The sequence below is a fragment of the Myzus persicae genome, unplaced genomic scaffold (genome assembly GCF_001856785.1).
Source record: "Myzus persicae strain clone G006 unplaced genomic scaffold, MPER_G0061.0, whole genome shotgun sequence".
NCBI lineage: Eukaryota > Metazoa > Arthropoda > Insecta > Hemiptera > Aphididae > Myzus > Myzus persicae.
Window position 1 is genome coordinate 1 of NW_019100812.1, and position 26,628 is coordinate 26,628.

At 28.7% G+C, this 26,628-nt stretch overlaps 3 protein-coding genes across 3 annotated transcripts; 2 read left to right on the plus strand and 1 right to left on the minus strand.

Annotated features, from left to right (window-relative positions):
* Window positions 1-851: 851 nt before the first annotated feature.
* On the minus strand, window positions 852-1,839 carry LOC111026231 (piggyBac transposable element-derived protein 4-like; the record flags this gene model as incomplete). The annotated part of the gene is made up of 2 exons (XM_022304264.1): window positions 1,404-1,839; window positions 852-1,087 (listed from the first exon to the last, which is right to left on the minus strand). Coding segments are annotated over exons 1-2 (672 nt in total), but the record flags the coding sequence as incomplete, so codon positions are not given.
* Window positions 1,840-2,864: 1,025 nt separating this feature from the next.
* LOC111026232 (zinc finger MYM-type protein 1-like) lies at window positions 2,865-5,091 on the plus strand. Its single transcript, XM_022304265.1, has 7 exons — window positions 2,865-3,083; window positions 3,149-3,337; window positions 3,419-3,701; window positions 3,823-4,018; window positions 4,094-4,323; window positions 4,499-4,750; window positions 4,925-5,091. The coding sequence occupies exons 1-7, from the start codon at window positions 2,865-2,867 to the stop codon at window positions 5,089-5,091; spliced, it is 1,536 nt and encodes a 511-aa protein (XP_022159957.1).
* Window positions 5,092-6,268: 1,177 nt separating this feature from the next.
* LOC111026233 (zinc finger MYM-type protein 1-like) lies at window positions 6,269-10,285 on the plus strand. Its single transcript, XM_022304266.1, has 6 exons — window positions 6,269-6,540; window positions 6,619-6,720; window positions 6,793-6,888; window positions 7,529-9,554; window positions 9,881-10,146; window positions 10,241-10,285. The coding sequence occupies exons 1-6, from the start codon at window positions 6,436-6,438 to the stop codon at window positions 10,283-10,285; spliced, it is 2,640 nt and encodes an 879-aa protein (XP_022159958.1). The 5' UTR covers window positions 6,269-6,435.
* Window positions 10,286-26,628: the final 16,343 nt, after the last annotated feature.

Below are 26,628 nucleotides of genomic sequence, written 5' to 3' on the forward strand. Positions count from 1 at the left end.
TGTACAAAGTATTATGAACTGAAACTAATATAATATATAGGTATAACAATAATATAAAAAAGTGTAACTACTAAGTACTAATATTATTAAGTACTAATATTTATTCGAGTATTGATTGATATAATATGATATGATTATATTTTAATGAGATAAAGATAAAAACGGCGGGCGATTTAAATCCAGCCAATCAGGAGAGCCCGGTTGTGAAACAATGTATGGTATGGTAATATGCAGCCCGTCGCCGCCGTCGATCGACATGCGGGTGCCTGTAACCGCGCGTATAATTGGTATAATTTGTGCGTGTCAACACCGTGTTGACACCGGACATGGGCGCCCGTTTTCAGTAATTTATAAAAGTAAGCAATTTCTAATTTTTTTTTTTTCAAATTACTACTAACCATACTTATAATTTATAATCATAAGTTATTATTATACTTTCAAAACATTGAAAACAAAAAAATCAAAATATATTTTTACCTCAAAATTATACAATTTGTATAATTATAACAATATATACATAAATATAAAATAAAAAAGTAACTTTAAAAATATTTAAAAAAATAAACAAAACATCTTTTAGTTTGAAATTATACACTTTGTATAGTAATAACACTGTATACATAAATATAAAATAAAAAAGTAACTTTAAAAATATTTAAAAAAATAAACAAAACATCTTTTAGTTTGAAATTATACACTTTGTATAGTAATAACACTGTATACATAAATATAAAATAAGAACAAAACTTTAAAAATAAAATAAAACATCTTTTACTTTGTATAATAATAAAAATTAATACGTAAAATAATAATGAAACTTACATTTTTTTATAAAATGAATCAAAACTAACTAGATTATGCGTGATAAATTTCAAAACAGTTTTCGAGGCATAAACCAGGTTGACCTTCACAACTGGAACAGTAGAATATTGTTGTTTTTCGTAAGCCTTTTGAATGGCATACCTTGCATCTTTTTCTATAAAATTTTTTTTTTCGTTTTTTGCAACTTTTGTAGGAAAGTGCGAGTTTGTTATTTTTGGAGGAAGTGCAGGAGGAACATTTATGTTTATATGACTTTTTACTAATGCTGTAATTACAGAAAGTCTAAAATCATACAGACTACATTTTTTTACGTTTTCTATGTATATGTAGTAGGAATTTAGCAACAATAATTGAAAAAAATGAATTCCAATCTTTTTGTACCACCTTATTGTTTTCCTCTCGCATGGATAGTATGATAACATCTGGTCTTGTCTATCAATTCCTGACATATATTTATTGTACATAGAAATTGCCATCGGTTTCAATTTTTGTTCACCTCTTCGGTTAGTCACTTCAACCAAATCATTTGTGTGCTCAGAGCTTATTGCTAAAACTTCTCGTCTGTCTCGCCATTTCATTACACATTTCTTCCTTAGTATACTTTCCAACACTTTCTCCTACTTTTAATTTTTTTGAAGTTATTTCTTTAGGGTTCCCTTTTCTATTCGCACGCAAAGTTCCTGTACAATATGTTCTTTTAGCTAGAAGTGTATGAGCTAGTTTCACACTATTGTAATAGTTGTCCATGTACAATGATCTGCCACAATCAGTAAGGCCTTCCATTAATTTTACAACAACATATTCTGTGTGAGTAAAGTCAGTCGACGTATCTTGTCCTTGTCCAGAGTATATCATAATTCTATGACCCAACCCACCAGATTCTGTGAGCATATAAAGTTTGATACCATACTTGTGGCGTTTATTTTTAATATATTGCCGGAAAACTAATCTACCTCGATATAAAACCATTGACTCGTCGAGGGACAAATTTTCAGAAGCTTCATAAATATCTTTCATTTTATTATTGAAATATGTTACGATCGGTTCAATTTTATTCAGGCGATTATTGTCATGATTTTCATTGTCAACAAAATGTAAATTTCTTAAAATTAACATAAAACGATTTCTACTCATATGCTGTCGAAAAAAATTTATATTGAATAACTCACTTGTCTTCCAATAATCTTCCAACCGATTGACTCGTATAGATCCTGTATGAAACAGTAAACCTATAAACAGTTTCATTTCTTGTATATTTGTATCTTTCCACGCCGTAATTCGAGATGATGCACCTCCAGATCCAGATAAAAAAACTTGAACTGCATTTTTATTGGTTTCATTAACTATCAACTCGAAAAGTCTGTCGTCGAATAATAGATTAAAATAATCAATCGGCTCGTTTCCTTGTGGAAAAACTTTCAATCCTTTGGATTTTGAAAAAGGGATACGTGTCACTATAGGTTGTCTATTACTCCATGTATAACCTGATGTACATAGGCGGATATTGGGGGGGACTTGGGGGGCTTAAGCCCCCCCAGAACGTAATCAAGCCCCTCGGAAGGTTTTAGTATCTACTTAAATTACAACAAACAATATTGATACAATTGTAGAAAATAATCAAAACTTAAAAAAAAAAAAAAAAAATATTGTTTGTAAGAATTGATTTTCAACTGTTCCTTAATTACCGCTGATAAGACCGTTATGTCCTATCCATATCTTTATTATCTATGATAAGCATGAGCATTGAGAGTAAACAAGTTGGTAGCACTAATAGGTTTTAAGGTTATGTGAAACAAATTTTCATTTCCGCCGTCGCCGTTTGCCGTTAGTCGTTACTCGTTTCATGTTTGGCGTTTGCACATAGTATAGTAGTATATTATGCACAGACTATATTTTATTTTCATAAAGTCTGTGGTATATGTTTTCTGCGGTTTGCACGTTTTCTATGCTTCAAAATAAATTATATATATTTTCTAATTGACAATTGTACATGTTAATCATTTTTATTTTATGTAATTTATGTTATTAATTAATAATTTATAATGGCCAAAGTGTTTGACATTTTTAATATTAAAAATCAGAAATTAGTTGTTACTAATTCTTCATCAACGACAACACTAGAATCTCAAAACGAACAATTAAATATTGGTATAGAAATTGATATAACTGCACAAAAAAGTATTGAAAGTATTGTAGATGAGAATAATGTCATTTGTGACTTAGGAACTTTAATAACAGGCCCTGTTCGACCAATTTTAACAGTAAGTATAAATATTGGTAAATTGATTTTAAGTAATGTTAATTTAAATTATATAATATATTGCAGTCATATCCACTAACTAAATTTGGTGCACAAAATCGCGCATTCAATGATAAGCATTACAAAACATATGAATGGCTTGAATATAGTATATCGAAAGATTCTATTTTTTGCTTTGCTTGTAGAAATTTTAACACTGGAATTAGTGGCAATTCTGAAGATAGCTTTCTAGTTGGTTTTAGAAATTGGAAAAAAGCAAGTGCTTTGTTGCTTTGTATTTATACTTGATTCATTAATTTTTGTATTGTAATTATTAATGTATATTATAATTTATAGTTGGGTGTTAGTAGTGGAACTAAAGGCGGAAATAAAAGTAAACTTAATAAATTGGATACACATGCTAAAAGTAATTTACATTTAACATGTATGGTTAAATGGTCAGCATATCAGAAGACAAAAGAAACAGGGAGTGTTTATTCTCAAATATCTTCACAGCATACATTGATGGTTGAAAAAAATAGAAAATATATGAAAATATTAGTTGATATTGTTCTATTTATAAGTTGTCAAGGAATTGGTTTTCGAGGACACGACGAGACAAAAGATTCTTTAAACCAAGGTATTAAACTAATAACTAATAACTTATAATATTGCTGTTATTCTGAAATAATATTAAATGTAAAATACTAAAATATTTCATTATGATAATATTATTTGTGGAAAATGCAATATATTTTCAGGAAACTTTAAAGAAATATGCAAACTTTTAGCAAAAAATAATGAGGAATTTGCAAAAAAATTTAATCTGAAAACCAATTATTCGAGTCATATCATTCAAGATGAACTTACAAGTATAGTTGCAGATGTTGTGAAAGAAACGATTGTGAAAGATATTGAAGATGTTGAGGTGTTTGGAATTATGTGTGATGAAGCAAGGTAAAATATATATTATATAATATGTTTTATATAGGTATGGTCTAGTTGTTTCATTTTTATTAAATTCATTTATAGGTGTTACAAACAAGAACAAATGGCATTATGTGTAAGATATGTCAAAAATCTAGATGTCGTTGAGAGATTTCTTGGTTTTATAGATTATTCTAAGAAACAAGATGCTGAATCTTTATATCAACACATATTATGGTATCTGAAAAAGTGTAAACTTAGTTCTAAACCACAAATAGTTGCTCAGTCATATGATGGTGCGAACGTTATGTCTGGGAAATTTAACGGACTACAAAGTAAAGTTAAAAATGAATATCCTTACGCTATTTATACGCATTGTATGGCACATAAAATGAACCTCATTGTCATTGATATGTGTAAATATGTAAAGGTAATAAATATTTTTATATACCACCTATTTTTATATCAATAATCAATGATTTTAGTTTTTACTTATTATATCAATATTAGGAAACGAGGAATGTGTTCAACACTTAGAATCCCTATACATACATTTTTCACACCCGTCAAAAAATCAACATTTAATTGAGATTCAAACCAATCTGGGGATAAAACATAGGTCAATGATTAGACTCAGTGACACTAGATGGAACTGCCGCTATCGAAATATAGAGTGTGTTAAAGCAAGTTATAAGGCAATTATTCAAGCTTTAGAAGAAGAAATCGAAAATGAAGATGATAGAGGAGTAAATGAAGCAATTGGTATATTATAATAACTAATAAGTAATAATTTATTAATGAATAAAAAGTTTTTAAAGTCCATTTTTTTTGTTTTAGGAATATTAGCAAATTTAAAAAGTGGACGATTTATAGTTTATTTATTTATCTTACATAAAGTATTAATTAATATTAATATTGTTGCCAACTAATTTCAAGAAAAAACTGCAACCTTAGGGCAATCCAAAAATATTATTCAAGGTGTGATGATGACTTTTAAAAATTTAAGAACAACAGAATATTTTTCTCAGCTTTGGAGTGAAATAGAAACTTTTGCTAAAGACCATGACATATCAATACAAACACCAACTAAAGGTGATGCTTGATTACAGGCGCGTAGCCAGGGGGGGTGTTACAGGTGTAATAACACCCCCCCTCAGCCGTGGTATACTTAATATTTTTTTATCAAGATAAAGATGCATCATTACGCAGAATAGAATAATCATAAGTATAAGCACGAATCGTAAATCGTGATTTACACTTATTTATAAAAATGAAGTATATTAGTTTATATTACGATAACAATAATGTAAAGCACTAAAGCCGGGATCCGGGCGATCCGGCATTAATTAGGTACTATTTTAGACCGTTCTGTGACGTTTTATCGATTACTCGTTTCATGCACGATTTAATAATACAGTAAAACCTGTGTAATATGGAACCCGAATAACATGGAAACCTGACTTTTATGGAAAAATGTTACGGTCCCGGCGAACCTAATGTAGTTTTAAATACATCGTTCCCTGAATAATATGGAACCTGTTTAACGTGGAAATGGAAACAATATTTTGTCATGAACCTGTATATCATGGAAATATGTACATGTACTATTTTAAAATTATCAGTCAATGAATATAATCTATATCAATTATATAGATTATTTCGTTGCAATAAGTTTATTTTATCGATTAGTGTCGTAGTAGTGTTCTGACGTAAGGTGCGTATAGACGTATATTCAATATGACGTCCAAAAATAAATGTTTAACACTAAATGAAAAAATTAAACTAATTGAGTCAAGTGAAAAAGATAAATTAACAGTAAAACAAATTAAGAATTTTTTTATAAGAACGCCCTCCATGAAATAAAACGATTAGAAATGTTCGCATTGGATCAAAATAATGAAAATGAACTTCTTGAATCAATTCTGAACTTGAAAAATTTAGTAGAAAAGAAAATGGCAAGTCAAATAACAAAACAAAAAACATTGGATGAATTTTGGAGTAAGGATTAATAAATAATATGTAAAATATATGAAATAAAAATGAATTAATAATAAATAATAAATTATATGTAATAAAGATCTATTGTTAATTTTTTTTTTTACAACCTGTATTAAATGGAAACCTGTCTAAAATGGAAAAAATATCCGGTCCCAACCGTTTCCGTTTTACACAGGTTTTACTGTATAATATATCTTTTCATGCAGCGTGTAAGAAAACGTTTACAACTTCAATTATTGATTATTTGATTATCATGATCATGATGAACTATCGTAAACATAGATATCTATGATCTATCAGCTATCCGAATGTTATTTCACTTATCAGTTCTGTGATAACAAATAAAACTAATTAATATTTAATAAAATATGTTATTATGTTCATAAGTGCTATATGTTTGCAATAGCCAATAAGTTCAACATTTTTTAAATTTTAAATAATTATTAACTATGGAGGCTACAAAGAAAGGTATTAAAAGAAAAAGCACTATTTTATCATACTACACAAAAACACCTAAAGTACAAACTGATAATCTCGGCGAAAATGACAAATTAGTAAGTGGTTTAAATTTGTAAAAGTTGAAAATGATTCTATTATGTGTTATACCAATTAAATGACTTAATTTTAATAAGAATGAAACGGAAGTGGTAGTATCATTAGCTGAATCTGCATTAACTCCATTCAATCACAATTCACAATCCATGTCTGAACAGCACAATGAAAATAACAAATTAGTAAATATTATGAATCAAATACTTGCATGTATTAATATTTTTTGTGTAAATTTTAAATTTAAATTTTATTAGATTGAACCATCAGCATCTGCTCTTCAAACAGTTATTACTCCTACACAAATAGATATTGGTTTATTTATTGGTCAATTTGAACAGCCCACGTCTCAGGTAGAAAATATATTTACTTGTATACAGTATACCTAATACCTAGTAAAATAAAATTTTAGATTTTAAGTTAAAAATTATTTAAGTTAATTAATATTAACTATTATATATATATATATCAGTATAATATGACATAAGTGCGTATAATACAATGTGTTAACACTTTTACTTTATTTGTAAAAAGAAACATAGCAATAGTACAGTATACTGTAGTTCAGAGATCACTGTTTAAATAGTAAAAGTAAAGTATTTAGTATATTATAATTATTGTTAAGTAACTTTTATATCAGGTTTTTTTATCAAAATAATGCTTTTTTTTGCACCTTGATTTCTTGATAATAATTATTGAATACATTTGCTGCATAACTAAAATGTAAAATATATCTCTAAAATAATTATATTATGCTTTCTGTACTTTTTGCTGATCTGCACATATTATAATATATACCTAAATACATAATGCATGGGGCATTCAATTTTTCAAGTTATCAAATTAATGAATATTTTCTGTGAAGTGCATGTATTATATTATTTGTTATGATTACAATAATTGCATTTTAATTCTAATTGCATCTAATTCTGTAGTTATGTAATCTGTGGCACAACTATGCTTAACGCTTATTGCTTGTTTTATTTTTTTAAGGTTAACTCTTCTCATCGGTATAACATTTTAAAGAACACATTTAATCCTGATACAACATTTAAGTTTCCTGGTAGTGGTAAAAGGAATCTTAAATTTCAAATTAATTGGCTTAGTAGATGGAAATGGTTGGCTTATTCAGTATCTTGCGATGGTGCTTTTTGTAAATATTGTATGTTGTTTTGTCCAAAAGAAGTCAACACTCAAAAACTAGGTCAACTTGTCTTCGAAAAATTTAGTAATTGGCACTGTGCTGTAGAAAAATTTAATGCCCATCAAAAAACAAATTATCATATTACTGCCACATTAAAAGCTCATGAATTTTTGTCTGTATTTGAAAATAAACAAGAAAGTATTGCTGTTAAACTTGATTCTAAATTAAAATTAGAAATTGAAAAAAATAGAAAAATGATAAGACCAATAATAGAAACAATCTTACTCTGTGGTAGACAAGGTATTGCTCTTAGAGGACATACAGACAGTGGTCCTATTGATTTAAGTTCTTTATTCCTATCCAATAATGAGGGAAATTTCAGAGTTATATTAAAATATGTTCTTATGAATAGCAAAGATGAATTAAAAAATTGTTTTGAAAATCTTCCAAAAAATGCAACTTACATCAGTCCTGATATACAAAACGAAATTATAAATGTGATAAACAGTTTAGTTATTAAGAAGCTTGTTACTAAAATAAATCAGGCAAAATGCTTTACAATCTTGGCAGATGAAACAACGGATGTAGCTGGGATAGAACAATTTTCTATGTGTGTTAGGTATTTTGACAAAGATACCAACAAAATAAGAGAGGATTTTCTTCAATTTGTACCAGTAACAGATATGAGTGGAAAAGGTTTAGCTCAAGTTTTGCTTGAATGTCTTGGAAATTTAGGAATTAACTTAAATTATCTCAGAGGCCAAGGGTATGATGGAGCTTCTGCCATGCGAGGGCTATTCAATGGAGTGCAAGCAATAATAAAACAATCTTACCCATTAGCTTTATATATACACTGCTGTAGTCATTCATTAAACTTAGCTATATCTGATGCATGTGATGTAAAATCAATTCGTAATGCTGTTGGAATTATTCAGACAGTTTGTAGTTTTTTTAACACGCCTAAAAGACAGGCTGTTTTGCAAAATTCTGTAGAACAAATTGCTCCAGATTCAAAAAAAACTAAATTAAAAATGTTATGCCCAACAAGATGGGTTGAACGACATGAAGCGATATTAGTATTTTTAGAACTTTTTGATTCAATAATTGACTCTTTAGAAACCATTTCAACATGGATTGATAGAGAAACATCTTCAAAAGCAAACAGTATACTTTTCTCTTTAAAACAAGGAGAAACTCTACTTTCCATACACATTCTTGCAAAAGTGTTTTCATTAAGTATGCCATTAAGTCGTCAACTTCAAAAAGAAGATATAGATTTGTCCATATCAATGGAACTTGCAGATAATGTAATGAGTGCAGTATGTTTGTTGCGTACTAATGCTGCAGAAGAATTTAAAATAATATACAGTGATGTTGAAAAAAAATGTGAGTCATTGGGGATTATAATTTCAATACCTCGACTAGCTATAAACCGGACAAATCGTTTAAATATTTCAACAGAATCACCTGAAGACTATTTTAGGATTTTGATTTTCATACCTTTTTTAGATAATTTTTGTGAACAACTAAATGACAGATTTTTGAACCATAAATCATTATTAAAACAATTTACTTGTTTAATAAATGCAAATGAGAAAAACGAGACTGAATTTAAAGAGCTTTTAAAGACATATTCTGCAGATATTGATGCTGATGAAGTATCTGCAATTGGCGAGTTTACAATATGGCATCATCAGGTGAAAAACAAAAACCCTAAAAATGCTACGGAAGCATTCATTAATTGCAATGAAGAAATATTTCCTACGGTTCATCAACTTTTAAAAATATTGATTACTTTACCAGTAACCACTGCAAGCAGTGAAAGATCTTTTTCCTCATTACGGCGTTTAAAAACATATTTGAGGAACACGACTGGTGAAAATCGGTTGAACGGCTTAGCAGTTATGAATATTCATCGGGATTTAGTCGTAACCACTGACGAAATAATTGATACTTTAACTTTAAAAAATAGACGCATTAAATTAGTTTAATTAAAAATAATTTTTTTTTTTTATTAATCATAATAATATATATGTGAAAAATTTAAATATACCTACGTAAAGTTATCAATTTTGTGTGTATAATTTTTTCAATTAATTTTGAATAACACCCCCCCATAGAAATTTCTAGCTACGCGCCTGCTTGATTATACATATATTTATTTATAATTCTTAATTTTAAGAAAATATTTACTTAACTAGGATGTAAAAGAAAAAGACAAGAGCCAACAATTTTTAAAGATTTTGATGTCACTGCAACCACAAGTGCTGAACATTATAGTATCGATGAAACTAATGAAACCATTGAAGGTTATTTTAAAAAAAATGCTTTCTTTCCTGTATTTGATGCTATCTTGGTAAATCTGGAAAAAAGGTTTTCTCCTGAAAGCCTAGAAATGGCTACAGCTGTTGATCAATTTTGTCAACTTAACTTTGAGGAAAGTGTTTTTTTTGTAGATCACTATAAAGTAAGTATTGATTTATCATTTATAAAAATTAATTTCTACTCACACTCTAGTTTTCTATTTTTAAAAGTAATCCTGTATTTTATATATTTTTCAGGATTTGATGTGTGTATCTAAAGATTTATTGAAGTCAGAAAATTAATGGCAGTGGCAAAGAATTGTATATTGCAGTCTACTGACAAAGAATATATAACTTTAAACGATGTAAAAAAGGTTTTAACAAAAAGTGTTTTCCCCAATTTATATAAATTATTTCAAGTTGCTATAACTATACCAATAAGTTCCTCAACTTGTGAAAGGAGTTTTTCAGCAATGCGTCGAATCAAAAACTTGGCTTCGAACTTCCATGTTGCAGGAGCGGTTCAACAACACATCAATATTGTATATTGAAAAAAACATAACTAAATGTATTAATACCGATACTGTTATTGATATATTTGCAAAAAACAATAGATTAATAACATTAAAATAAAAACAAATTTAATAGCTTTAAATATTTATTTTTTATGTTCATATAACCTATACATATTTGGTGCCTCAGCTATAATAAAGTAGAAGAGCCACTAGCTTGCAGGTTGAAGTGCCTAATAATGTGTTGACGCTAATGGATATGGTAAAAATGTTAAGCCCCCCCCACGGATGTGACCAGATATCCGCCTATGCTGATGTAGAAATAATAGGTACATCTGATATTATCTGATTATCCTCTTCGGGTTGTACTAATGGAAGTGACCATTCTGGATCGACATCATCATCACCAGAATCCCCTTCCCCTAAATCAGTACCAGAACTTAAGCCGAAATCATCATCTGAATTTTCTAACATACGTAATAATTCTTCGTCGGTCGTTGCAGGGGGCCCCATTTTTCTTAAAAAAAATGTTCAGGTTCGATCATATTTTACATTTTACGTAATTATACAACTAAAGAAGGTCATAAGTATTTATCGATAATATATAATTATAATTTATTATTGTAAATAAACTCCGAAAATTGGGAAAAATTAATTAAAAAAAAAATATATATAAATTTGTCTATACCTAATATTATGATTATATATTTCTACTGTATGAAGATAATTATTGTATTAGTAGGTTAGTAGGTATATTATAATATAACTATCCAAATGTGAAAGTAATGTATAAAAATAAAACTTACCTTTTATTCATTTTTATTTCTTATAACAGAATAAATTGTAAATAAAATATAAATATGACGAAAAATCGAAACCAACTATTCTGCGTAATAAGCAACACGCTAATGAATAGCCGACTAAAATTTCAAATATGTACGGCTATAGCCAGCTTCACAAAGTCACAATAACGGACAGGTTACAGAGTGTCAACGACGTGTTGACACCGGCTATGCGCGCCCGCCTAGTTGTGTCAACGACGCATTGACGTTGGCGTTTAACGTGTTAAATTAGCTACAGTATATTATGCATTTATGCCGTGTAATAATTCCCCGGACAAAGTTCATATATTGTCAGCTAGAGTTTGTGAGAGCGCTAGTTGCATTGCTGCACGGTGTCTATACTGTGAATTGAGTGCAGTGTATTTCTACATCACATCATCCCATCATGGCCAGTGTTGCCGAACTAGCCATTTTATAGCTAGACCTAGCATTTTTTAATAGTGGTCTAGCTATTAAATTCTCCATCTAGCAGGTGCCGGTTTTCCTAGCATTTTTACCAAACCAATATTGCCTTTTTTAGCTTTTTTTGCTAAATTACTTTTTAAATGAAATATTCGATAATTTTTACTTTTTAATCAAAATTGTCATTTATCACACTATTGACACTATCACTATACTCGTCGCCAATATTTGCTATCATATTCCATCACCTGTTATCAAGATATATGATTTTTACATTTTTACGTAAATCATGCTGATAATTACAATAACAACTAATTATATGACATTGTCACGGACCGTGGACAATTATATCGGACGGTGATTATGACCATTGACCATGTTAATCACTCTTCAGATTATACCATTTATACCTAGGTCTATGACATAATAATTAACCAATAATATTATATTATTATTTTCTATTGTCTATTAATCGATTATCGGCTATCGAGCAAATAGTAAATACTAATTAATAACCTAAAATAATAATATTACTTAATTATATTAGTTTTAAACAATTTACTTATTACTAGTCAACACGTTATTCCGTAGTTCCATGTTCCGCTTAAATTCTATGCTACTTAGGAATATTGTTATTTTTTGAAAACTTGGAAAAACAGTGAATATTTTTATATAAGTATGGGTAAACCTCAGTACCTTCAAAAATTTCGAGAGGAGTGGTTAACCGAAAAATTATTTAAGGACTGGTTACTAAAAATTGAAAATGATAATTCAAAGACCAGATGTAGATTTTGCAAAAGTGAAATTAACGCAAAACGTTATGATCTGATACAGCATTCAAATTCTAAAAAACACAAAGAAGCCTCTAAGGCTTTTTCGACATCCAGATCCATAACCTCATTAGGAAAAGTCTCATGTATAAAAACTTCAATGGCAAAAGGTGGATTAGCTTTGTTTATTGCGGCGCATTGCTCAATATTGAGTTGTGACCATCTTGGAGAGTTGTGTGTAAAACAGTTTCCTGACTCAGAAGCTGGAAAAGGTATTAAAATGCATAGAACCAAATGTACGACAGTGATATGCAATATTCTATCCCCTCATTTTGAAAACAATTTGAAAAAAAGTATTGCTGACCAACCATACAGCATTCTCATCGATGAATCGACTGACATAAGTGTATTGAAGTTTCTTGGAATAACGATCATGTATTTTGACAGAAAAATTGGAAAAATAATGTCGACATATTTATCTTTGGTCGAAATGGAAGCGTGCGATGCAGATGCAATTACAGAGGCTGTCTGTAAAACTATTGAAGAAAAAGGCCTCAACATCAAGAAAATGGTAGGTCTTGGTAGTGACAATGCATCGGTAATGGTAGGTACTAACAACGGAGTTTATAAAAAATTAAAAGAGAAAGTTCCATCGCTTATCCATATACCTTGCGTTTGTCACTCATTGCAATTGGCGGTTTCAGCTGCAGCCAGTACAGCATTGCCTAGAAACATTGAGTATTTAATTAAAGAAACGTACAATTGGTTTAGCCATTCCACGCTGAGGCAGGCACAGTATAAAAATTTATATAATGCTATAAACAATGGACATAATCCATTGAAGATTGTAAAGGCGTGTGATACAAGGTGGTTGTCGATCGAAACAGCGGTTTCACGGATACTTCATCAGTGGATTGAGTTGAAAACACTTTTTCAAATAGCTAGGCAAAAAGAAAAGTGCTATAATGCTGAAATTTTATATAACATGTATAGTGATAATAACAACCTTGCATATCTCACTTATTTACATCCTGTATTAGTTGAGATTCAAATTGTTAATAAGTCTTTCGAGTCTAACAATGTAGATTCTAGTAAACTTTTGGACGATTTAACAAATTTGGTATGTTCAATCGCCAAACGATTTGTGAACCCATACTGCAGAGAAAATCCCTTGACCTGTAACATGGATAGCTATACAAGCCCAAACATCCAATGGCCTCTCGAATTTACCAGTATACTTGAAAAAAGCAACTCATCAGAAGACGAAAAAAAACAATTGAAGGAAAGATTAGTCCAGTTCCTACAAATATTACTGAAGCAGTTACAACAGCGGTTGCCAAAAAATGTTGCCATATTACAAAAAGTTTCAATGATGTCGGTAAGAAACACATTAAAATTAGTTAAAGATCCTCTAACACCCTTATTAGAACTTTTGAAAATTGATATTCATAAAATTGATAAAATTAACCACCAATAGCAGAACTTAACAAACACTAAATGGATCGAACAAACAAATACAACATCATTTTGGATAGAAGTGTCTGAGTACACAGATGCTAGTGGATTAAATCCATATTTTGATGTTTCGTCTGTAGCCTTACAAATTTTAATCCTTCCTTGGTCGAACGCTGATGTTGAACGTCTTTTTAGCCAAATGAATGTAGTTAAAACAAAGTTGAGGAATAGGATGGGTCCAAAACTTCTTAACTCTATTTTAACTATTCGAGCTGGTCTTAAACGTGAAGGGATGTGTTGCTCAAAGTATGAGTTACCAACAGATGTTTTAAATTCAATTACTAAATCATATATTACTCCTAGTCAAAATCAAGGTAATGAAGGTGTAGAAGATATAGGGGAACTTATGGATATAGATGTGGACTGTCCAATTTTATTTTAACATTGTTTATTAACTATCATAACATTTTTTATTTTTTATTTAATAACTATTATGTTTGAAAACTACTATTATTATATTTTAAACTATTAGTATTACAACAAACCAAAGGTTAAAGTTAATTATTATTTTTTATTTAATAACTATTATGTTTGAAAACTACTATTATGTATTATTACTACAAACCGTAGCTTAAAGTTGTTTTTTATTATTTTTATTTTATGACTTATTAAGTTTGAAAACTATGTATTATTACTACAAACCAAAGGTTAAAGTTATTTTTTATTTCATATTGTTTGTTTATTTATGTTGATTAATTATTATACTTTAAAATAATATATAATATTATTATTATCAGTTGGGTATTACTATTATTTATTTCAGATTTCCAAATACATTTCAGATTTAAATTACCTTAAGTCTAGTTACTGTTAACCATTCAACAATCATTATGATAAGTAGGTAGTTATTAAATTACCTACTTAATTTTACCTATTGCTAACTGCAACTATATGCCAAAAATATAGAAAACAATTATAATATTAAAATATCTATGATTTAAAAAAAACCTTATCAATAGCTAAGTCTTAATGCCTTATTGTATATAGCTATTATTAAAAAAAATGAAATAGCTTATTCTAACTATTATGAAAAATAATTGAAATGGCTTATTCTAGCTTTTATGAGAGAAAAAATGAAATAGCTTATTCTAGCTATTATGAAAAATAAATTAAATAGCTTATTCTAGCATTTTTATCATTATAGTTTACTTATATTTGTGATTTTATTTTGGCAACACTGATCATGGCAAACTTCATTAAAAAGGTAAGAATAAAGTATTTCAATTTGATGAATGTACCTAAAGTGTATACTATGTAGTATGTACCTCGTACCAGACACGTAGCAAGAAAATATTTAGTAGGTGGGCCTCCTTTTTACCGTCATTTTTATAGCTTAAAAAGGTAGTTATAAACACATTAACACATTCATTTTTACTACAAATATGTAACATGCTATATTAAGTTGATCTAAATTTGTGAACAAGAGTAAGATCATTTTTAAGTTATATAAATTCACAGTATGATTATAGGTCCCATTGAATACTTTGGTTGGATCGGCGTAAGGCTCACCTTCCTCCCTTCCCCCTCTTAGCTACGTGCTTATACCTAGTACAAAAAGAAAAATGTTTAAAGATTATTGTAAAATAATCAATGTTACAAGTATTTAACATATTATATTTATATTCAGATATGTTTAATATTAATGTTTGTAAATAATATGGCACTGCAGGGTCGAAATAGTATGAAGTGGGTCGTTGTTAAGTTTGTAGAAGATGGTAAAGACTTTAGTGTGATTCCAACCAATTGGTTAGTGGAAACAGAGACAGACAATTTGTCCAGGTGTTCGGTCAAGTATTGTAAATGGCCACCCAAAAGAGTGGTGACGAGTGATGACTTGAAGTTGGCGGAAGACCCAGACGAATTATGGGCTCAGTATAAAATTAAAGTAGTTGATGACAATAAAACTTACGGTAAGATTGTACACATACTATACTTAAATAATTTTAACTTTGTATTATTTAAGTAGGTATTAAGTGTTAATATTATATCATTATTTTATAGTTGAATAAACTACCTACCAACTTATTTATACCTATTAATTCAATTTTCTCTTAAAAATCTTTAGAAGAGAAAAAAATTTCTACTAATGACTATTTTTCAATAGGCACTCCTTTATAAATCAAATATTATTCCATTTACCTAAAAAATACTCTTAGTGTTCAATAACTGAAATCTTATTCATTTTTTTTTTTTTTGAAAATACTTTTAAAAGTTATACCTGCTTAATTCATAAATTTATATTATTAGGTTTTACCTATATTTTATTGTTCAGCTGTAAGTAACTTGATGATGACCAATAGTCGACACAAGCTGAGATATACTTATAACACTTTAAATACCTACCGTCGGCATTATTGTTAAACCTATTATAATTTTTGGTAATATAAATCATTTATTTTTCAATTTATATAATTTATAATTTTTATATCAGAGCATTAAATCAATTTTTAAACATTTTAAATGGCCCTCTTAGTATAATATTCAAGTGTAAAGGGTGCATTATCCTCTTCCAGCAAAGTGTTAATATTTAGAAATTAATGAATTTAATTATGTTGTTGAAGTCTGAAATCAGAACTTTAAAATTTGTTACTAACCTGATTTGTAAATAAGTGTTGATTAATAATAGTTTAATTTGTACAATTTTTATCATTTAGTAAATTTTGCTGAAGCTTGACACAAGCATGTAATAGAATCAACAGATGATGAGGAAATACATAATAAAAAACGAAAACACCATACCTCGTTAAGTAGTGATGATTCATGCATTGAAGGTAAACATTATTTAAATTTAATCTATTTTTTAGTTTTGTGAAATATTTATAGTATATTATAAGTACCAAGCTCTTATTTGTAAAACATTTATAAACTGTTTTAAATTTTTATAAAATTTATTTTTTAAATGCATTTGTTTTATTTTTCAATGAACAAGATTTTCTAAAATAACTAAATGGTCAGAATAATATAATTAAGTTAAATCAAATTGAAATTGTTTATTTTTAAAAACATTTTTTATTTTATAAAAAAAAACTTATTAATACCTACCCATTCATTGATTAAAACAGAATAATTTTATTGGAAATTCCTTTCATACCATTATAAAATCGCAATATTCATTTTTTTAAAACAATTTGTTTATTTTACTTTCTAATATTTCAACTCTGTTTTTTTTTTAATAATTAATATTATTTTTCTAAAACATTTTCTATGAGTATTAAATTCGAAATTTGTTGTATCATTCTCTAGCTAGGCACTTTTATTATTTTTAATTTTAATTTTGTGTATTGTGTATACTTTCTTTGATAGATATTGGTTATAATATTGCACCTGCTGTGGTTAGTAGTATGCTAAGTTCTGAACCATTTAATGAATTACAAGAAATGTCGTACATAAATCTGCAACCAACGAGTTCTCTAACATATACAAATGATGAAAATGCGAGGATTGAAACAGTGAAAGATACTTTTCTTCAAACATCAAAAATGCTTACTACATCTATTTCAGATTTACAGGTAATAAACTTAATTTCTATTAATAAATTCACCATAGTAAAATGTATTTTAGATTTGTCTAATTTGTTAATAATAGGTTCCTAACAGTGAAGATCACAATCAAAGTTTCTCTAATTTGCAAATGTTTATTTCTGCTGGTGATAAAAATTATTCACCGTTGCAAAATTTAAATTTTGAACAAAATCAAAATTTGTCAAGTTCAAAAAATGACAATGATTTAAGCCATTTATCTTTGCCAAGTACATCTGAAGGTAGGATATAATGTCTAATTTCATAAAGTACAACATTTGTATTGCTATGCTAACTAGTAGTTAATACATATTTAGGTAGGTAGTTAATATATATTTAGGTAGTTAATAGTAGATACAATGAGAGTTTTTTACAATTTTCTCATTCAGTTTGTTTTAAAACATTAAGTTAACAAATAAATTAATAAATATAGTTTAAGTATTTATTCTTTTGTATTTAAAATAACAATTTATATCTTGAACTAAAAAAAGTGTATTAAATGTTTTTTTTTTTGCTGAGAATGATCATATCGTACACCAAGTATATAAGTTATAATACCCTATTATTGTAGTATAATATACATAAATATTAGTTCCCTTCTAAGTTCTAAGCTATATTAAAATTAAAACTGATTGTTAGTTCGGCACCCACAAATATTGCTTTACTTTTGTTTTCAATAGAAATTTAATATTGCATTATTCATTACTTCAATTTTCATTATGTTTTATATTAGAACAACTTCATTGTATGTTAAAGAACATTCAAACTGAAATGATAACCACCCGTTTAACAAATGAACGTATATTAAGCTCAATAAATAGTTTAAAAAATGATGTCGCAAAATTGACCCGTCATATTATGGTACCTATAGGCTTTTTCGAATGATATGGAAGATAAACAGTTTTTTGACCTACTTCCATTTTCCAACTGGGAAAATATTTTGGCTTGTGAAAGAGTACTGCAAACAATTAATGATAAGAATGATGTGAAAGAAAAATTTGTATGTTAACTGTATTCATTTTATTTTATAAACATAGGCATACATTTTCATTAATTTGAGGTAACTTCTGTTTTATAGAAACATATGCTAAGTTTAGTTGGTGGTGTAGATGCTAAAACCAATATTAGACGCATTTTGAACAAATTATTTACAAATAAATTTGGTATCGAATGTTCATGGACTGGTAGAGCCTTTGAAAAAGATTTAAAAAAATACAAAATTCAAGATTTACAAATTATTGTAGTTATGAAAAGTGAGTCATCATATGCTTACATAACATACTAAGTTGAAATAATGTTATTATATTTTATATCAGGTGTTATCAAAAATCAGTTTCCTCAGTGTTCAGATGCAAATTTTGAGTTAGACGTACAAAGCTGGTTCAGAACCGCTAAGACAAGATATGATAGAGAAAATAAATAAAGAATGTTGTTCAAGATACTTAAAAATTTTAAATTTGTAGTTGTATATACAGTCTTAAACAGAACTTGTTATTTTTTTTTTAAATTTAAAACATAACAAACTAATAATAATTAAATTTGATATACCCACCTAATAATTGTTAATAGGTACAATCAAAAAGTCTTATTACTTCTACCATAGCCCATCAGTATTTTTTATTTACTTGGGAAATCTATTTTATGCACTTAATTTTACGATATGTCTTATTATAATAAATGAAAGCCAACTACAGTTTTTCACTTTTTATTATTACTCTTAAATATTGTTTTTTTTTATTAATAAATAAAAGAGTAGCAAAATTTTTGATTGATAAGTGTGATTATTTTTTATTGTCATCAATTTCTTGTAGGAGAGTTAAGAATATTGGAAACATTTCCAACCGCCAGTTTCAGAGGAGAATTAAAACTGAAATAGCACTGTGTAAGTACAACTTTGTGTTATTTTTTTTCAACATTTGTTTCCATCATGAATATAATATAGTATTATATTTTTTTTTTATAGTCAAGGAAACATCAGTGAATACAATACCGATTAAAAAACCTTCCAATGAGCAAAACAGTATGCAACAATTCAATAAACAAACTAATTTAGAACCATTAGTTTATCAACCAGAAGAGCTAATGTTTCCTATAATAGCACATCAAATGTCAAACCATGCAAATATTAATGATAGTAATTTATATTAACTTTTTCTATTAAATATTTATACATTTTAATTTTTTAGGATGCTTCAAACAATGTTCAACCTATTTTAAATAAAGAATCTTTAGTAGTTCCTGATGGTGTTGAAGACACAAATCAATATATAGTAAAACGTTTTCGTAAGTGGATTGTAGACTTCAATGTATCTCACAGATGTTCCAATGAAATGTTGTCAATTTTATGTAGTACTGCTTTAAAATTGCCAAAAGATATTATATTATATAATATATTATATATACTATATTACGTGAACGTAAAGCTAATCATAATAATCATTCTATTGTTGAGATTGAAAATGGTAAATATCTAGATTTAGGTATTATAAATATAATAAAACCACATTTAATTAAACAAATAAAATGTATTCCTGAGGATATAACAATTAAGCTGAGCTTCAGTATTGATGGTTTACCTCTTGCAAAAGTTCTAAAACTCAATTTTAGCCAATTCTATTGTCATTTGTTAATTTACCTGTTTTTGTAAATAAAATTTTTCCAATAGGTATTTACCATAGTTTTAAAGGCAAACCCGGTAATGTTAATGAATTTTTTAGACCATTTGTAACGACATTCAAAACCTTATAACTCATGGAACCAAAATTAGAAATAAAATAATAAAATTTGAAATTGTTCACATTGTTGCAGACGCCCCAGCAAAAGCATTTTTATTAAAAGTTAAAAATCACAATAGATATTTTGCTTGTAACTCCTGCGAAGTAGAAGGACAATAAAGTATGTTTTTTAAATTTGTGTGCACCTTTACGAACTAATGAATTATTCCGATCTAAGTCCAATACTGAATACCATAAGGATGGATTAAGTCCTCTGATAGAACTTCCTATAGACATTACAACCACCACTGTAGTCCTTGATTATATGCATTGTGTGTGCCAAGGAGTCATGAAACGGCTTTTAGAGTTTTGGGTTAGAGGTAAAAAACCAATAAGAATAATAGAAGAGAAAAAAGATATAATTTCTCTTTCTCTTTTAAGTATAAGAAAATTTGTACCATCTGAGTTTGCACGTCTACCTAAATCATTAAATGATCTTGAATATTGGAAAGCAACCGAATTTCGGGCATTTCTTTTATGCACAGGAGTTATTGTATTGAAATCAAATTTAAAAAAAGATATGTATGAACACTTTTTACTTTTATTCGTGTCCATTCGAATACTGTGCTCAAATGAGATCTGTCAAAAATATAATAATTTAGCTTTAAAACTTAAAAACATTTGTTCAAAACTATTCATCCATTTACGGACCTCAGTTTATTAATTACAATGTCCACAGTCTGATACACCTACCATTTTTTACTAACTTATATGGATCTTTAGATAATTTTAGTGCATTTAAGTATGAAAATTACCTTCAATTTCTGAAAAAATCTATGAATGTTGTAAATACCCCCTTTCCGAAATCAAAAATAAAATTATTGCATCTGAAGGTGAAGAGCTGTTAAATATTTCTACTGATGATAATAGTTTATTAAAGTCATTCAAAATTAATGAAAAAGTTTCTAATTTTAATTTTATTCATTATAATCAAATAAATCTCAAACTTAATAATTTTGTTCTAAGCTGTATCAATCCCAAAGATCAATGCATCATATTAAAAAATAATGATATAGTTCTTATTAAGAGTATTTATAAAACTAATTCAAAAATTGATAATGTTATAAAACTTTCTGTCATTAAAATACTAAGATTTATTTTCAGAACCAATACCTAGTAGGAATATTGGAGTTTATTTAATTAATAGTCATCATGTGTCAAATCCTTATAATATCCTCATAAGTGATATTAAATTCAAATGTTTTTTTTCACAGCTCCTTCTTAATCAAGCTGTTGTTATATCACTATGTCACTATTTATACTAAATTTATTGTATGTTTTAAATAAGTAGGTTAAAATATAATAGAAATATTTTTTAACAATTATTCTATGTTTTTATATATTTATAATTATTTATATATGTTCTACAATTTTGTTTTAATGATATTTAATTGTACTCATGTATTATGTATTTTTGACTTAAATTAATAAATATATATGTGATACTTGTTTTGTTTGAACTTCAATTTTTAGAGTATTATATTTTAGACTTGTTGGGTGGATTATGATAATCATATTATTGTAGTTACTAAATTATCCTCAATTATAGTAAAAGGCGATTAAATCAGTTACAGTACAACCAGTCAGTGATGTATTCACGCATGTATAGAAAATAAATTTTTTTCGTGGGTGCAGGGGGCATTAGCCTCCCTATCTATATCTCTGATACCACTTTAAAACATAATTGCAGAAGTAAACCAAAATTAATTACTGGAATGGTGTTGGAGTTACATTAATGCAATGTTGAATGTGGTTATCCCAGGAATGTTTTTTTATGAACATTATTGGAATGTTTCAGAAAAATATTTAGGGAACATCCCAATTTTACAGTTTAGTACTGTATATATTTTAGTCACAAGAAACACGGCATAAAGCGTTTCTAGAATGTATTAGTAACTGCTATGGAAGTTCCACGGGAACGTTTCAATGTTCCAAAGGAATGTTTTTTTTATATTACAGTAACATGATTTTGCACGGTGGGTATAGTTGTATTTTGCTTACCAACAATTATATTTTTACTCAAATATGGTTGATACAAATTTTGTGGATAAGTTGGACATGTCATTTCAGAATATGATGATTAACTATAAGGAGACCTGCTTTGATATGTAGGGTTCGAATAATCTGTTGATGGTGTATCAAATCTTTCTGTAGTTGATGAGGCATTTGAATGAGAAGAGAAGGAGTTCATAGTACGTAATTTTTTAATGTATATACCTTCGATTTCATACATAAATACCTCTCGTTCATTTTCTGGTTATTTCCTTATTTTTTTCGCTAATATTTTGTAACGTGACAAAATTATCCCCGTGATACTACCTGAATCCGGTATACGTTAATGGGTCATATGTATATATATATATTATATCACAATATTGCAAAGTCCAAGCTCCAGAGAGATAAAGCATAACCAGACCCGACCGCACACACATACAACAAAAGATGATAATGTACAGCCGTATGTCTGATTATATAAATATGCACCTGAAAGACCGTCACCTTGGCGTTGCTGCCGATCGGCCAGTCGCCGTTTAGCTCCTTGACCGCGGTCATTTGCGCCACACCGTTCTCGACCAGTGTGCAATGTCCCCGGCTATGGAGTAGGGCATTTGGATCGGCCAGGACCGTCGCCCGGACGCACGAGGATGGACCGACAAAACACTTCCACAATATAACAACAACAACAATAGACGACAACGGCTGCGACCATGCTAAGGTGGTGACCCTATAGGTGCCGGGTGATAATCCATAATATGTATCCTACCATATTGTCATAAGAAATATGTTACAAGTAAAAATAAATATATTATATAATTTGCATGTAAGGAAAGTTTATTTCTGTCATTAAAAAATCCACGTTTCTCCGACCTAACCAGTCTCGGATCCGTGGTGGTCGGTACCCTTTTTGTATCCGACCGTAAGGGTAACCTTACAATTTTACTAAACAGATCATATTCATCGTCATCTTCTTTGTCACTAGCTCTTTTGGTAATTGCATTCTTTAACATATCAAATGCTTCTTTCATTTGGTTTCCTGCCTCTTGGAGCTCAGGTGGAGCACCACGACGTCGAATTGTAGGGTTTGGCCGTGAAGTCGTTGGGTTTGGTTGTTCAGGAACTATTGTATTTGTATTAGTCGTATTCTCTGTTATTATATTTTCTATTATATTCGCTCTATCCTCAGTTCCCATACTTTGATTTTCTTTATCGTCTTCAGAGCCGATTTGCACGCCTTGACTCTGTTCGTTAGTTACATAAGACTAAACAAATCAAAAACAATTATATTATATTCTGAGTGTAGCGATAAATTTATTGATTTTATAATGAAGTGTTTATTTTATGTGTCTATTGTAACAAACCGACTACGTCCGTTTGATGGAGTTGAAAAATAAATGAAGAAGAGTTTGTTTTTTCTTTATAAATTGAATACTTTTATTTTGTTTAATACAAAAACAATAAATTTACTAAGTCCAAAATGACTATATTAAATAATGAAGACTAGCGAGATGTGACTGTCATATCCTAGCTCCTAGCTTGTCGTTGGTGTTGGTCCGTCTAGCTCGTTGGTGTTGGTCCGTCTAGCTCGGTGGTGTTGGTCCGTCTACCGAAACCCATTCGAGCGACGTATTATAATGGCTATACTTGGATCGTATCCCTGCTGAGTACCCTACTACTTTTACCATATAAGGTCATACCGTGGGCGGCCACACGCTGCACTCACCGGATGTCCCTTGCCTATCCGGTCGTTGTCATCTCTGTTGAGGCAACACAACACTGTTAATGTGAACTATTTTAATAATATTAATATAAGTGGACGGTTTTTATGTAAAGGGGCACAAGTCATTTTTCGTTGGTTTTCAGGAGACTCATAAAACATTCCCAAAATTTTAATTTTTTCTGAATTAAATTTTTTTTTTTGTTTATATTTTATTTATAATTTTATATGTTTTTTCAACCTACTTGTATAAAAGAAATTTCATTATTTCTCATTTATTAATGACTTGTGACCAATTGCACATACAATATTGACTTGTGACCTTTCTCATATACTGACTTGTGCCCTATTACACATTTAATAAAACAAGATTTTGACTTGTGCCCTTTTTCATTTACTTCATAAATTTAATTAATATGATAATGCTTATTGATTAATATAAATTAATATCATAAGGTAATAAAACAAAATAAAGACATACAATAACTAATAATGTATATTTTAGTATTTAAATAATAAAGATAACAAACTAAGTTTTAATAATATTGCACACATTCTTTGTGGCTAGGTACTGGTTAAAAAATAATAAAATAATATCATTTAAAATATATCATAATATTAACAACAAATAACAAAAAATAATTGAAAAGGTAATTCCATTTAAACTTTTTAATAATTATTTACACATTCTTTGTGACTAGGTAGATAATGGTTAAAAAATAATATCAATTAAAAATATATATCATAATATTAACAAAAAATAATTGAAAAGGTAATTCCATTTAAACATTTTAATAATATTGCACACATTCTTTGTGACTAGGTACTGGTTAAAAAATAATAAAGTAATATCAATTAAAATATATCATAATATTAATAACAAATAACAATAAAAAAACGTTACTCGTCATCAGACAGTATTGGGTCGTTCACATTTTTCTTTGTTTTTAAATTTTTATAGTAGTCATGAAACACATCTGGAATCAGTGGTAGTAGTGATATAAGATCTGTTTTTTTTTCAATTGTTATGGGTAGTTCTTCGTCATAAGCCATAGGTAAGCTACTTTCATTACTTTTTTTCCGTGTCATATCTACTTCAAGAAATACAGCTTCATCTTTTAGTGATGTCTTGTAAAGAACTGTATTCTTTCGGTCTTTTACATAACGCATCCATTTGACATCATGGAATACAAATTTTTCTCCAGTTGTATTTTTTTTATTTTTTTGGTACTTTGTTTTAAACAAACTGTTAAAGTCATAAAAATTGGTTTGTTTCATATCAATGACATTGAATTTTTCTTTACCAACCCAGCGAATCATTTGAGTCCAATCATTAGGATGGTTTATAGGTAGAGGGTATCGTTTGCGTCCTTTTTCAATACGTGCATGATCCGAGTCACACTCCATTCGTGTGTGACCAGGAACTAAAAACTTGTGATCTATTATAGTGACAGTATCTTGATGCTCCATAAACCAAAGAACCATTGCCATCATAATGCTGTTCTTGTTTTGGCCAGAGCAACAGTCACTGTACATAACTACATGGTTAATTTCTGGAGACAGACATTTTAAATAATTAAAAACACAAGAACCAATATCATTCCCTCCCCTCTTTGCAATAGGTTCACTCCATATGAAACATGATGCTATTGAAGTATTTATATTATGTACAGTTAAATTGTAAGTCCATAACTGACGCTTGTAAAATGCAACTGAAGACTCCAAAAGTGGAGTAGGTAGACATTGCTGGAGATCGAAGGACAAAACACATTTATTGTAAGTTGTTGATGTAGATGAGTCAATTCTTTTTGAAGAATATGCTTCTTCAGCGTCATCTTGATGGTTTTTTTTTTCAACATTTAATTCAATTCTTTTTTCACTTGAACAGCCACTGTTAGAAAGTTGCATTTTTATTCGGTCACATTGAGCACATGTATCTTTCTTTGGGCTTTTCACTTTTAACCCTGATAGTTTAAAATGTTTTTCATAAAGGCTTCTACAAACAGGAGTTGAGACAGTTTTTATGTACTCATTGTAAGCAGCTTGAAGTGTAAAATAAGGAGGTAAATACTTTTTTGTAGTTTGTTTTCGACAGTAGTGACTCTCATATGTTGGGAGTTTCTTAATATGATCTATAACTGCTTGTATGTCCTCAGAGGTTCTTTTATTTGCTGGCTGTGTGTGGCCCCTTTTATCAGGTGTCATATTATTTGCAGGAGAATTAAATTTTTTATTGCAAATATTGCGCAGAAATTTAGTAGTTTCACCAAATATTTTCAGAAAACATCCCTTGCAAACTTTAACTAAGAGTTTATTTTTATCGGGAATAAAATAATGAATAGTTGTATTCCTGTTTTTTTGTTTTTCCGGTGTCAATCTACGTTTTCGGTTTACTTTTTTCTCATGAAAAGTTATTAATCCAGAAATATAAGTAGTTCTTCTATTGTGAGTTTTCATTGACCAATATGTAGTAAATAATTGCTCACGTAATGTATAGTCAATTTTTGAATTACATTTTTCCCTACAGTTTGGTAATTCTTTTGAAAATCTGCTTTCAATAATTTTACCTTTATTAGTGACATATTTATTACCAGAATT

What these genes read in the sequence shown, in the direction of transcription:
- LOC111026232 (XM_022304265.1), top strand. Translation starts at nt 2,865, where the DNA reads ATGGCCAAAGTGTTTGACATTTTTAATATTAAAAATCAGAAATTAGTT. An exon ending in AAAAGATTCTTTAAACCAAG is followed by an intron (nt 3,702 to 3,822) that starts GTATTAAACTAA and finishes ATATATTTTCAG; the next exon opens with GAAACTTTAAAGAAATATGC. An exon ending in ATTATGTGTGATGAAGCAAG is followed by an intron (nt 4,019 to 4,093) that starts GTAAAATATATA and finishes ATTCATTTATAG; the next exon opens with GTGTTACAAACAAGAACAAA.
- LOC111026233 (XM_022304266.1), top strand. Translation starts at nt 6,436, where the DNA reads ATGGAGGCTACAAAGAAAGGTATTAAAAGAAAAAGCACTATTTTATCA. An exon ending in TTGAACAGCCCACGTCTCAG is followed by an intron (nt 6,889 to 7,528) that starts GTAGAAAATATA and finishes TATTTTTTTAAG; the next exon opens with GTTAACTCTTCTCATCGGTA. An exon ending in TTTTTGTAGATCACTATAAA is followed by an intron (nt 10,147 to 10,240) that starts GTAAGTATTGAT and finishes TATATTTTTCAG; the next exon opens with GATTTGATGTGTGTATCTAA.